Source organism: Nanorana parkeri, unplaced genomic scaffold (genome assembly GCF_000935625.1).
Source record: "Nanorana parkeri isolate BGI_ZX_2015 unplaced genomic scaffold, ASM93562v1 scaffold967, whole genome shotgun sequence".
In the NCBI taxonomy this organism is placed as follows: domain Eukaryota; kingdom Metazoa; phylum Chordata; class Amphibia; order Anura; family Dicroglossidae; genus Nanorana; species Nanorana parkeri.
In genome coordinates, this window is record NW_017307235.1 from 452,145 (window position 1) to 467,115 (window position 14,971).

At 46.8% G+C, this 14,971-nt stretch overlaps 1 protein-coding gene across 1 annotated transcript in view; it reads left to right on the forward strand.

Annotated features, from left to right (window-relative positions):
- PLEKHA2 (pleckstrin homology domain containing A2) overlaps positions 1-14,971 on the forward strand; it is a 65,132-nt gene that overhangs the window by 35,476 nt on the left and 14,685 nt on the right. The window contains exons 6-8 of the mRNA XM_018566655.1: positions 406-552; positions 8,894-8,962; positions 10,936-11,006. Coding sequence (XP_018422157.1) covers positions 406-552; positions 8,894-8,962; positions 10,936-11,006 — 287 coding nt within the window. The remainder of the gene's footprint in view (positions 1-405; positions 553-8,893; positions 8,963-10,935; positions 11,007-14,971) is intronic.

Here is a 14,971-nt window from a genome sequence, read left to right on the forward strand (position 1 = left end):
CTATTCCTCCCACTGATACCAATGATGGGACACTATTCCTCCCACTGATACCAATGATGGGACACTATTCCTCCCACTGACACCAATGATGGGGGCACTATTCCTCCCACTGACACCAATGATGGGGCACTATTCCTCCCACTGATACCAATGATGGGGCACTATTCCTCCCACTGACACCAGTGATGGGGCCCTATTCCTCCCACTGACACCAGTGATGGGGCCCTATTCCTCCCACTGACACCAGTGATGGGGCCCTATTCTTCCCACTGACACCAATGATGGGGCCCTATTCCTCCAAATGATACCAACGATGGGGCCCTATTCCTCCCACGGCCCTATTCCTCCCACTGATACCAATGATACCGTTGTGACTCATTGACATAAATGACGTTTGTTTCGCAGAACGGAGGCGAGTGTCCCGATGCCAAGCCGACTGAACTGGTCTCTCCTACCGCGCTCCAGCCGTGTCAAAGCTATATCCCTGTGAAGAAGCACATGCCGTCACACTCGGTTCTGAAGAGCGGGTACTGCGTCAAGCAAGGGAACATGGTAAGAGGCGATCCATCGTCATATTTCTTTTCCGCAGCTGGAATTTCACTTTCAATGAGCGATTGTGTTCCGTGTTCCATACGATGCAGCTGTGTATTCCCCATCCTGAGAGATACAATGTATACGTTCCGTCATGAGGGATCTCCAGCCAAACAGCTGTGCACTGCAGAGATACAAATGTACAAAGGATTCTATTATCTGCCAGGAGATTACAAAGAAACACACAAGCGATGCATCCATCTCTGCTCTATGGTGTAGACCTGGAGTAGGCAACCACGGCACACCAGCTGTTGTGGAACTACAAGTCCCATGAGGCATTGCAAGACTCTGACAGCCACAGGAATAATGTCATCGCAAGGTATCTGCAATGCAGGCAGCTCATGGCTGGTGGGAGGAGCCGGCAGGGTGCTGTACATAGTTTCCTGAAAACATCACAGCACCCTGCCTCTGTATTCCTCCCAAGAGACCTCAGCCCTGATCAGGGGCATCCCGAGGCTGGGTGACACGGCGCCGTGACATCATTGCGCATGCGCGGTCGTCTTGTTGACGCCTGCCGGCGGCCATCTTGGTGATGGACGCCGGCAGAGAGAGGAGGGGACGTTCACCGGCGGGATGAGGTATGCCGCCGGGTCCCCTCCTCTCTCCTGACACCGACTGGCTCTCGGTCCGTCACTGGGTGCCCAACTTTTCATAGGGGGTGACACCAAAATGACTGCCAGTCATTTTGGTGTCACCCCCTCCAATGGTGGCACCCCCCTTGTGAGGCCACTGGCCCTGATGCAAGCTGTAGGAGGAGTTATGCAAATATCAAAATGCCTTGATGGGTGAATGTCAATCTGAAAAAGTGGGCGTTCCTTGGCAGGGCGTATTTGCAGCTAGGAACCACCTACATGTGATGTTGAGCCTCTGTAATTAAAAGAAGTGAAATCTAATCAATGAAAGAGGCGGGGCCAGGGAGAGGCAGGCTGGGTGGGGCGGGGGGGAGCAATTTAAGTCCAGGTCCAATCTCCTGGACTGGAATGGCTTCCTCTGATTTCACTGCACACTGTGAGCTTCTCACCATGTGCATTAGAAGCTGCAGCGAGTCAGAGCCCGCCTCATTTCCCGGCTGGAGGACATCCAGCATCATCTAGCCTTTCCTCTCCAGCCTGACTGTCTCGGGCCCCGCCCCTTTCAATCATTGGATTTCAATCTTGTCAATCATAGAGCCTCAACATGACATGTGGGAATACTTAGGGTGGTCTGCATGCAAATACATCCTGCCTAGGAACGCCCACTCCTCCTGACACCCACCCATCAAGGCTTTTTGAGGCACCCTGCCGGCCCCTCCCACCAGCCATAATCTGCCTGCATTGCAAAGCGAAGCACAGAGACCCAGTGATGACATCACAGGGTCTAGAATAAGATATGTAATAGAAAGGGAAACGTTTTATTTTAAAAAATGTATTTGCATTTTAATGAGGGGGAGGAGCCAGGGAGGGCAAAATATAAGCAGATTAATCTTCAACAGTAACAAATGATTTTTACACTATACAGTTATAAAACCCGACCACTGGTGTCACCTCGAACTTCTGCTTTCCTTTGTGGTTTTTGGGGGATTTTAATATATGATTTTGTTTCTTTTTTTTTCATCACCCCTCCTCACCCCCCACACCTACACCTACCACCAACACCTTTCTGAGAAGAGAAGGAAAGCTTTTCGAAGAAAGAGTCACAAACCCAACCATGCAAACCAGGAAGAAAAAAACCGACAGGTTGTAGTCAGGCTGACTCTGTAAAGTCCCGCCATGTCCTCTCCTGTTATAACATCAGCATTGTCATAGGTCTCTATCCTGGATTCCCAGCGGGCTTTGTGTCTCTCTCCTGGCTGCTTGATGTGATGCAATCTCCATTTCCCAAGATTACATATCCCATCATGCACTGCTTCCAGCAAGCAGTGATAATGTTACATTGTTGCAGTTCAGAAGGCAGGCTCTGTGAGAGCGGTGACACCAGGAAGTTCATATTCACAGGGCTGAGTGAAATGGTGTCACTGCACTGAGGAAGTTCTTCCTATGGGACATCTTCAGTCAGTAAATTACAAACTTCTAAATGGATCTGGTTATTAGGAGGGGGGGAGAACTTCAATATAGAAATACAGATTTCTATTTAGCTTTTGACCAGAGATATCGGGGCTGGGCAAACGCCGGCCTAAACTTTTTGTATCATTATGGATGGAGCAGGGAAGGGTTAGAGCTTCTGTCAGGTTTTTGTTTGCTTGTATATCAGCAGTTTGTATTGCAGCTGCTGTGGAACTACAAGTCCCACAAGGCATTGCAAGATTCTCACAGCCACAGGCATGGCTCCCAGAGACAGGTGCATCATGGGATTTGTAGTTTCACCATAGCTGGAGAGCCAGGGTTTGCTTAGTGGAGGGCCTTCCACTGAACAATGACATGGGATGATGTGGACGACATTTGCGTTTAGTGAAGTGAGCACAATGTCATTCACATTTCAGTGAACAAGTCGCCTTCGTCCTAATTTGTGTCCTCATTAACGCAACTTCACCTTCTCTTCATGTGACGCATAGTTCACTTTGAGCTTCACCATCCCGCTACGTTACATAAAAGTCACACCAGCGGGATATCTATCCAACTTTGTTGCCAAATGAAAGCGTGATCTGTCCCGAAAAAGAACAATGTATAATATTTTCCTAAAAGATACAATGTGTGGAACTAGAGCTGCAGCTAACGATTATTTTCAAAATCGATTAGTTAGCCGATTATTAAGTTCGGTTAATCGGATAAACTATAAAATAAAGTTTAAAAAATGGCTCCAGTGATGGGACTACTAGTTTGTATTGAGGTTGTAGTCCATCACAGGAGCAAGCTTGCAGCGATGGAAGTAAAAAAGAAAAAAAAAAATAGTGTGGTGTGCAATATAGTGAAAAGGAAAGTGTAAAATTATAGCTCGCTACAGGAAGCTAGGAGCTCGCTACAGGAAGCTAGGATCTCACTATGGGAAGTTTAGGACTGCAGGAGGCTATAATTTAATGACAGGAAGCTGGGAACCCACTACAGAAGGTTAAGAGCTCACTGCAGGAAGCTAGGCGCTCGCTACAGGAAGCTAGGCGCTCGCTACAGGAAGTTAAGAGCTCACTATAAGAAGCTAGGACATCCGTGCAGGAATCTAGGAGCTCACTATAAGAAGCTAGGACATCCGTGCAGGAAGCTAGGAGCTCACTACAGGAAGTTAGGAGCTCACTACAGGAAGTTAGAAGCTCACTATAAGAAGCTTGGAGATCACTGCAGGAAGTTAGTGCTCACTACAGGTATGTCACTGAGCGAGTACATGGACAGAGGGGCGGTAGCTAAATCTATTGAGTATTAAAAGTATTAGAAAGTTGAAGGAACACTCCAAAAACGATTTTTTTCCAGCAATATTCTACAGGTGTATGGCCAGTTTTAACCTAGAATGGGCCCCTTTCGGCCACGGTCTGGCGGCAAAGTCCACCTTGGGTGGCTTGGTTTCCTCTCTGGAAGATGCTGTGAGATGCATGGGGAGGCACTTACAAAACTATTCACCTCTCTAAATAGTAGAAGGTGCCCAGCATCCGGCCACATTCCACCCGCAGCAGCATCCTGGGACAAAGGCCGGGCTCCTGTCACATTGTCTGCTCTGTGTGAAGCTTTAGGACCTAAATAAAAGACATCTATAATTAAGTCATTAACTGGGTCTTATTTACACAGGAATCTTAATGACAGTGTGCGGGCGATTTATCAGCGTTGAAATATTCCATTCATTAGTTGTAGCCCTGAAGGGCAAGCAGCCAGCTATGTGAAGTGACACCGCCCTGCATTCCAGGTGATCCCGGGGTCACGAGAACCGGTCCTGACCCAAAACCACACTAATAAGGGGAACCGAGGAAGCAATGCTGCTTAGCCAGGGACTCTGGGACCTGATTCTAGAACCACCTGACACTCTCTTTGTTTCGTGAGGTCATAAGAAAAGGTTCCCATTCTCACGGATGTCTTTTGCTGTGTATATCATTTATCATGTATATGACTAAGGTCACCACCTGTTCTGAGAAACTCAACCGCCCTTATCATCTCTTCCCTATTAATAACACTGGCTGCAATTACCATTTTTACTAGCTCGCAGCAAGCAAGTGGAATTCCAGCAGGCGCTTGCAGCCAGCAAATCAAATTCCAGCTTGGCATATGTGGCAAGCAAGGTAAATTCCAGCAGGCACTTGCAGCAAGCAATTCGTATGCCAGTAGGCGGCGCTTGAAGCAAGCAAGTCAAATTCTAGCAAGCGCTTGCGGCAAAGTGTTGCAGATTTACAAGTGGATAGAGCCTCTTCTTGTACAGGTTGGGGATTTGTATCCCATTGTATTATAGCAAATACTATTTTTAGACTCAAATTGCATTTAATTTAAACAAATATAATTTTATTTAACCATTTTAAGTTTTATTGTGTGGTCACGTGACCACGCAGCCTCATTCGCATTCCTGTTCCCCCCACAAGGCGTGACTGTTCAGGTGGGTGGGCAGTGAATGACATCACACACAGCGAGGAAGTGCGTTCTCCAGAAGTGCGTTACAGAAAAATGCCGCACTCCTACAGGCTGCAACCGCATAAGGCAGCCTGTGATTGGCCAATGGTTCTCAGCCACTGTCACAGCCTTATTGCAACAGTAGCAGGAGCGTGGTGGCTACTTGAGATACAGTTATGCTGCGCATCGGCATGGTGTCCTATATGCACTGTCATGGTGTCAGCGAGGTGTCCTGTATCCCGAAGCACTGGCCACACCAACCCAGATCTGCTTCTGTGCTTGGCGCGGTCAGATTGCATAAGAACAGTAACTGGCAGGATCACCTGGCAAGAAATGAAAGGAGGACACGGCACTTTTGCAAAACATGTACGTGGAATCACAGACACGTATATCAAAAATGAATTTTTGTGGTAACACACTTTAATTTGCAAGGGACCCCATGGGTGACAGGGCCACTTTAAATCTTACATTTTAGTCATTAGGTTTGCATATCCTTGACAGTGTAGCACATCTGCCTGTTCTGGGAATCGGCGTGTGATCGATAATGATCATGAAATAATCATTTTCGTCATTGCAGCGGGTCAGAAGTAGAACGATGCGTCACTTGAGGCTCCTGGTAGGGTGTGTCTAGTATGTCAACCTTCCTCTCATCGTCTTCTGGTTTATGTGGTTACAGGGACTCGGCAGAGATGACAGAAATGTACATAGAGGATTGATAAACCTGTACCGCACGTGACTGGAGGGAACTGTTACCATGTCATAAATAACGAGAGAAGAATAAATATACAAAATATCAGAAACCTCGCCATTCTCTTCCTCTTGGAGCGTCTACAGTGCAATAATTACATTAGGATGACCTGATGCTCATGGTGGCACCTGAAGTCATCCATGGTCATGTGTCATCCGATACCTCATGGCGATATCTCTCTCTCTCCTGCACCCTCGCGCTCTCTCTCTCTTTCTCTCTCTCTCTCTCCTGCCCCTTCTCTCTCTCTCTCTCTCTCGCACACCTTCTCTCTCTCTCTCTCTCTCTCCTGCCCCTTCTCTCTCTTGGCTGTATTTGCTTATCTGCACTGCAGCAGCTTCTCAGGTCTCCTCTCATGTGTGCTGTCCTCTCATGTGTGCTGGCCGACGCTGCAGACGGGAGAGGTGTCCCACCCCTTCCCGTCTGCAGCGTTTGACACATTCAGCCGGCTTAGCACCGCGGGAGGGAGGTTAGGTCAGTGAGCCGATCGCCATCTACCAATGTTCACTTTGCGATCTGCCTAATGGGCACCCCTGTATTAGAGGGTCTGCTCTATTCGTAGATGCAGCATTCTTCTCAACCCTTCTGGAGGGTCACTGTCTGTGAACTCTGGCCAAGCCAACTCGACACCATAGGACACAAGTATTTTCTGCTCATAGTGCACCATACTCTCACTCTGTGTACTGTCTCCACCATCACCAACACCAGGAAAACCTATTTATACTGAGAGCATGCATGCAATAAGACCTCTTCTCCCCCTCACTATATAATGCCTCTTTTGAGATGTACCCCAGTCCACTGCCTGTTGTGGATGTAAGCTGGAGGTCCACCAGGTCCCCAAGGTGTGGTTTTTATCCTCCCTTCCTCAATGAACCAATCCTACTTACTATACCAAGTTCTATGCAAGGCTCAGTACAGATGGTTGGACCTGGACTCAGGACTGGCCATCCCCGACCCTTTTCCCTTTCAACGTACAATGCTGATTATGTGTTTATGGGGGAGTCTTGCAGTTGCACTGTCAGGTTTGCCTTTACACTTTTGGCTCCTTCGGGCCGGCTGTCATGTGCTGCCCCTTTCCATCCCCAGGTGACTGGCGTTTGCATCATGCCAGCAAGATCACACGTGGTAGCTGCACAAGGCGTGCCGAGGAAGAGGACATTGAGACTGAAAGTGACAGTTAACCCGTTCTGTGTTTGCACACCCAAAACCAACGCCGAAAATAACCGTCTCCTTATTATGCTGGAAGTTCAGTTGTGTTTGCAGTGACACAATAGGCTATCTGTAAGCATACCCAGCAATGCTCTATTTCAATGCATGGGCAGTGCAAGGGACAGCGATATTAAAGTGTATTTAAACTTTTGCAGACAAATTGGGATAACACCTACTTTATATTTGATACATGTTCCCATTCACATAACATAACTTAAAAGTAAAAATTGCTACTTCTTATTTGCTTAAAACATTATCCAGCTTTCCTCTTCTATGTAATGTTAAGGAGGGGAATTGGGAGTTATCTTTTCCATTATTAACCCTGTCTACACTGTGCTGGCAGATCCTATTATCAGCTGGTTGTACACACTCTGTCCTAACAAAGAGTTAAAGATCCCAAGACTGGGGGGTACGTTGTATGTTAATGCATTTTAAAGACATAGTCCACCTTTTTTTAAGAATTAATAGAATGAAAAAGTTTCATTCAATATTTATTTTCATTTAAGCCTGCAGAGCATTGCAACCACGAACAGGTGATGGATAGGCTACTGCTGACTATTCCCCCAGCCCTGAGTCCGTATGGTTGTACAGACCTGTTCTGTTATGGGGCTGGAGGAAGCAATCAATGGAATACACATGCGGTGATGTCAACAGATTTGTGCTCCATTGAGGTCTAAGAGTCCTTCTGCTGTGGTGACAAATGGGACTTCTGGCCTTCCATCCACAGATCCATGTGAATGGATGATAGCACACTGTGATGCCAAATAAAGAAAAATGCTGCGGGGAGGAGAATCCCACCATTTAGGTAAAGTGGGTGGCGGGCACTTTAATGGTGGAGGACTGTGACCATGTTTCGTGTTAAACGCATAGACGTCCCATGATACGCCTGACCGATGTAAACCCGTGATCCTTGGGTCGGTGCTGCAGTGACTGTAGATGGCACGTAATCAGTAATAGAAGAAGTCACCGGTACACCAGTATCCGCTCTACCATTCCTTTTGGACGTTCCTTTTTTGATGTCGGATAGTCATATCAATCCCATTGAAAGGCAACATTTGTTTGCCTGATGAAGGAACCTACTGGGTTCCGAAACGTTGCCTTTTAAATGTGCTGATATGATTATCCAACTTTGATAAAGATGGAATGGTAGAGCTGATATCGGAGTGCCATTGACTTCTTCTATTACTTGTTTCATGTAGCACCCTAAATATGGGTGTAACATGAACCACGGTCCAAAACCTAGAATTAGACTTTAAGTACCGGCAAGAACTGAAGTCAAAGCTTTTTATTTTAGTTTCGGATAGAGTAATAAGGGGTTATTACCCCGTCAACATGTTTTGCCATCTGTGTCCCATTGGGGAGATTTCCCTTCACTTCTTGTGCGGTAGCCAAAACGCAAAGTGAGAGGAAACCCCTGCAAAGTGAGGGAAGTCATTGGTGGTCAGCACGGACCACCAGAACCACTGTGCCTATTGGAAAATGTCCCATTTATTCCTGACTGAGGACAAAATGTTGGATCTTCTTTCACTTTCAGTGATAACGGTCACAAGGACAAATAGACAGGGTGCATCTCAGACACAGACACCAATACAATCCTGACAGGGGTTCTAATCCTTCTCCACTCTATCCAAAACTCAAAAAAAAAATGTTTTGCCTTGAGTTGCACTTTTAAAGAGTTGAAGACTAGAGAAGAATTTGGTACCATCAGGATCATCGCAATGTGTAGGTGGCTAGGTGTTACCTACCGTAGATGTGGCCTACACAGATTTTTGTTGTGGTCAAACATGAGAACTGTGAATCACCAAAATTCTCCATTTACATAAAAGTCTTTTTTTTTATTATTTCTTTGCAGAGGAAAAACTGGAAGAGAAGATATTTTGTCTTGGACATGTTTTCCATTAGCTACTACAAATGTGAAAAGGTAATTCATTCTTCCTCATAGCCAACTATTACGGAGATATTCGAGTGAGTAGACGTGGACCTTTACCTTCTAAAGCTTGCATTCATTGTAATGGCTCTGTTATAGATGTGGTAGATCAGGGGTGTCCACAATTTTTGTGTTTTTAAGATCTACTTTTCAAATGACGAGCTACATGAGATCTACCAATGGAAAAAAACACCTCCCTCGCTCACTCTCTCTTGGCTGTCCCTCCTCGCTCTCCTGGCTGTCTCTCCTCGCTCTCCTGGCTGTCTCTCCTCGCTCCCCTGGCTATCTTTCCTCGCTCTCTCCTGGCTGTCTCCTTGCCGTCTCGGCTGTCTCTCCTTGCCCTCTCACTTGGCTGTCTATCCTCTCTCGCTTTCCTGGCTGTCTCTCCTCGCTCTCCTGGCTGTCTCTCCTCGCTCTCCTGGCTATCTTTCCTCGCTCTCTCCTGGCTGTCTCCTTGCCGTCTCGGCTGTCTCTCCTTGCCCTCTCACTTGGCTGTCTATCCTCTCTCGCTTTCCTGGCTGTCTCTCCTCGCTCTCCTGGCTGTCTCTCCTCGCTCCCCTGGCTATCTTTCCTCGCTCTCTCCTGGCTGTCTCCTTGCCGTCTCGGCTGTCTCTCCTTGCCCTCTCACTTGGCTGTCTATCCTCTCTCGCTTTCCTGGCTGTCTCTCCTCGCTCCCCTGGCTATCTTTCCTCGCTCTCTCCTGGCTGTCTCCTTGCCGTCTCGGCTGTCTCTCCTTGCCCTCTCACTTGGCTGTCTATCCTCTCTCGCTTTCCTGGCTGTCTCTCCTTGCTCTCCTGGCTGTCTCTCCACGCTCTCTCTCTCCTGGCTTACCTTGCTATATTTTGCAGACAGTGCAGTGCAACAGGCTGAGTAAACTAATATTCTTTGATGTAATACATAGCACTACAACCACCAGTATCTACCAGAAAGGTGTCAGGGAGCTTGGCTCAGCAGCCTCAGGCTAATAGGTAATCATGTGTGCACAGCTAAAAATATATACCAAAATGGAATAAAGGGGCCGCCATTCACACCCTTCCTGATCTACCAGCATCAGCTTTGTGAACTACTGGTAGATCACCATCTACCTAATGGGCGCCCCCGTGGTAGACCAACTGGTAACGTTGGATAAGAGCTCTATACTCGTATACTATACTAAACGCTGAAGCAAATCCAGCAGCTCTGCTGCTCTAAACCCAATGACCACCCCTGAGGTAGATAGGGACCATGATGTCAGAAGCCACAGATATTGTCATTTTAAACAATTTCCCAAATTCTGTGTTGAGACATTCAGCTCAGTACAAAGTCTCTGCACGCCACAGAGCAATCAGTCATACAAATATCCCACCATACACCGAACTGATCAACCCCATCTTTCCGGGTGCTGTGGTAACCAGTAGAAAATATATCACCAGCACCAGCATACCAATACGTTTTCTGCCAATGATGCCTTTATTGACGATGACCATGGCCGCCAATATCCAGGGAGCTCATTTTTTATGCTTATGTGTACAAAACCAAACACCGGACCCACCACCATGCCGTCATTAGGACTGTTTGTGTCTTTTCTCCTTTTTCTTTCTTATGTGGACTAACACCAGAACGTTCATGTAGCAAAATGAACGCTATCTTCATGGGCATGCTTGAAAAGTATTGCTGCAGGACTGTTCTCATGAGATATCATTGCACATGTGGCATTAATCTAATATGGTCATGTGGCCACATAAGGTCAATGTTGTCACCAGCATCCCGCCTCTCTGTTTACATGCAGCTGCAGGGCATGGAAGGCCCCAGCCGCAGCTGATTGGGCATGCCCTGAGCCTAACAACCAGGTTTGATTGAGCTTGGGTTCGGACCAAACACATTTTGCTAGAACCGATTATAAAGAAATCCAGTGATGGCATCAATGTCAGGATAGTGTCTTATGTCGTATGTCTCGGTTTAATCTAATTTTGCAATTTATTCTTTAGGATCGCGATCCTCTGCGCTCTATACGCCTTAGAGATATTTTGAAGACCCATGAGTGTCTAGTGAAGTCTGGGTAAGTGTCCTTTATCTGTGGCAACATGTAAGATCTCTAGAAAAAGCTCTGCATCTGCTCCCCTGCCATAATATATATATATAAAAACATGTGGCGTTGACCATTGTGAGCCATTTCCTGCCATTACCATTACAAGTTCACATTTTGAGTTATTACTGCAACAATGGAAAGTCACTGGTTGCCAGGAGTTGGGTGGGACTCCTGCTAGCGTGTCCCAGGTTGCCCTCTAGCAACCTGAGGCACCCTGGGTGGAAAGGGGGCAGCATGCAGACTGCAAACATTATGCCGATCTGCCCGCTGACCCAAATTACCTCAAGAGATGATTCCTGAGGTAACAGACTCGGGCTGCCTAATTATACGGACGGCCCTGGATACAGTGGACCTCTCTTTAAAAAAGAAGGTATCTACATGCCTCATTTTATCCCGAATCCCAAAAATAAGAGGTTTATTTAGGATAGTGGGGGGAGCCATGCACATCATTCTTTTATGCTCTTTGGTCAACTATGCACCCAGAGCCTCTAGTTTATAGCACTGGTACAGCCTAATGTTATAGATACATTTATCCCAAACTATAAACCAGCTGTAATGAATGCAAAGTTGGCCAAGGAGCATAAAAGATCATTTGCATTGCTTTGTATTTTTTTAATGGGATTTATAATGACATGAGACATGTAAATACTTTCTATTTTAAGAAGGCTCCATTGTGCCTCATCCTGTCTGTAATTTTTATTCATTTCTAACAAAGGTCTTAGGGGGCGATTTAATAAATCTTCTGCCCAGCCATATATACGCTGGGTGAATGCCGTTCCCATATAATTTCCACCACTAGATGGAGCAGAGGAGCATAGGAAATGTGTGTGCTCCTCGGCTCCATCTAGTGACGGGAATAGCAGTGGCCCAGTGTATTGCTGGGCAGATTTTTAAATCGTTACATAAATGCCATGCGAACAGCATGTGTCCAGTGCATGGCTGGGTCGAAAATGCATAAATCGGCCCCTTAGTGAGCCCACAGACATAGATTGTTTTCCTGATCCAACCATTATGGGCCAGATCACCAGGCAGGTATCATTCCGTGTCTTTGAGAATCCTTAGGGTGTAGGCTTGCTTGGGATCTGGTCTCTATAATTCCATGTGTTTGTGTATTGTCTATTGCCTTTATTATAGCCTCTGTGGGGTACACGATCATTTGTGACGATTGGAGATGGGCAGGGTATACACTCTAACTTACACAGGAGTGGATTGGGATGGAAGAAGAGCATTGGAAAGGAACAGTGACCTTGTCTCTAAAAAAAATCCCATTGGCAGGTACCTGTTATAGAAGAATTTGTATACTGACTTCTTGGGAGCCCTTTTGTTCTACCTTCCTTTTGTTCCAGAGATGCAGCTTCCCTATGCACACTGGTTCCTTCCTTCTACCCCCGTGTCACTTCAAGAACTTAATAGTGACATAGGGGCCGAGAATGGAGCCACCGTGTGCAACAGGGGACATAGGGATCCCAAAAGCATTGAGTGCCAAAGGGTCTTATGTCTTGAGTGTCCTGGGCCTTGAGTGTCCTGGGCCTTGAGTGTCCTGGGCCTTGAGTGTCCTGGGCCTTGAGTGTCCTGGGCCTTAGTTCTTACGTCTGGAGTGTCTAACGGTCCTAGGTCTTGAGTCTGGAGTGCCTAACGGTCACAGGAGTCTAACGGTCCTAGGTCTTGAGTCTGGAGTGTCTAACGGTCCTAGGTCTTGAGTCTGGAGTGTCTAACGGTCCTAGGTCTTGAGTCTTGCCTGATAAAGGTTGCAGTACTGGAATGGAGGGAAGGTATGAGTCCTGGGCCACCAGAGAGGTGTGCATAATACTTCTCCTACAAGGTCCTGCTGTTGGGAACTTTTTAGCGAGCGTTACCAGGGTCACTTTAAGTATTAGTTCCTAGTGGTGCCGTCTATCAGGTCTACCTGTAGATTTGACTAGTTCAAGCAAAGTACAGGTTGCCTCTATGTGTCGTCACTTTGTGCACCACTGTGGCAGATGTTGGCACTTTATAAATCAATAATATTCATAATAATGCTGATATTTGTTCTAAAAGGTTTTTATTAGGACAAATGTACATAATAACAATACATAATAGCTATAATATCCAAACGGGGGCAAGAAGGTAATTGGGGATGGTGACGTAGTAGAGGCATGGGCACGGGAGAGACTTCATCCCGGCACAGACTCATGCTCAGACTCATACCCAGCCCAGTGTGCACTTACAGAGAAAAGTGCTGACAGGCCGGTAGAAACAACTATAGCAGTAGCCATACCCAGTCCCTCCTGTCGGCACTTTTTATTAAACCAGCTTTAGTTCCACTTTAACAGATCTACTTATACATGTAACTCAAAACTCTTCTGCATCATGCAGTTGATGAAAATGATCTCATTTACGTTTATTGGCCCTTTAAATACATCTGTCAGCCAGTGGTGTAACTATAGCCATAGAACCCCAGGTGGCTGCTATAGGGCCTGGGAGTAGAAGGGGGCCCCCATTAGGTTGTTGAGGTAAATTAAATATAGAACGTGTGAAGATAATAAAGCACTGTGTCATTAAGAGCTGGAGATAAAGTCTACAGTGTAGAGACGACTTCAGATACACAAGAGAAGTCTTTGAGATCTTGGCATTGTTACTCGCAGCTCAGAGAGAGGTTGTCATCACATTTTTGCAATGGTGCCCCTTGATTTGTAGTCACGGCCCTGCTGTTAGTATACTACGTGTAGTAACTTTGAGTTATTAGGTACCCTGGTGTTCTTCCTGTGTGAGCAGATCCTCCTGTACGGCCCCGACCTGATGGCTCCTGCTCATGGTTCGGTTCAGTGAAGCATTATGATATGAGCAGCTTCGTCTATACAGAGTGTAAACCACAACGCACAGGATGTCTCATCTCGGCTTCCTCACCTATCTGCGTTGCCTACATATGGAACCACATGAAGCATGCTATACAGAGGGATCACACCTGCTGCCCCTATGGGGTCACGGCTGCTAACGGGGTCACCATGGTTGTAGTAAACCACGTCAATGCCCAGCAGCACAGGCGACCGCGGGTGAAGCATTACGCCACTATGTCTGAATGCAGTAATTCAGTCATCACTGCAGTATATTGCCATAAAATGGCTCTGTATGTCACTCAGCACAGCAAAATGACTAGAATGTGATTTGATATACCTATGTGCTATAGGTGAACGCCTGCCAAATAGGTGATCATACAACTCTGATACATACGTGTCCTATTTAGTTGCCAGAATATGTGTAACTCTGTTGAGCCAGACACCATTTGTTGTGTTGTGACACCACCATTCCCTAATGCAGCTTTTTAGCTTCCTGTGTCACCTGTCTGCTTGCAGTCATGTCATCAACGGGTGTCTTTGCTTTGCTATGGAACACAGAAAACATCACAGCACCCTGCCTCTGTACTTCTATAAAGAGCCCTCAGCAGTGATGCAGGCAGTGGGCTGGCTCTTGGGAGGAGTTATGCAAATATCATAATGCCTTGATGGGTGGATGTCTGGCCGGACGAGTGAGCGTTCCTGGGCAGGCTGCACACCGATGAGCTCGCTCTTCTATGTTATTGCAGGCAGGGCCGGATTTACTCTCTCTGCTGCCCCAGGGCCAGGTTCCTCAATGCACTACCTCATGCCCCTCCACTCCCTGCTGCCCCAAGGCCGGGCCTTGGTTGGCGTTGTGGGAAATCCGGCCCTGAATGCAGGAAACTCTAGATTTTGGAGGACTCTAAATGAGGGCCCATTCACACTTGTTCGCTGTGGCAATGTGTGCTAAAACACAGGCATTAGCATGCGTTTCCCCAACACATAGCAATGCATCTGCTCTGCGTTGCAGTGGCATTCATTTTGATGCATTATATAGTAGAGCCCAACTCACCGCAGTGCACCACAACACACCTGCTGTCCGATCTTTTTTAATGTCTTTTTTTTTTTTTTTTGGGCACT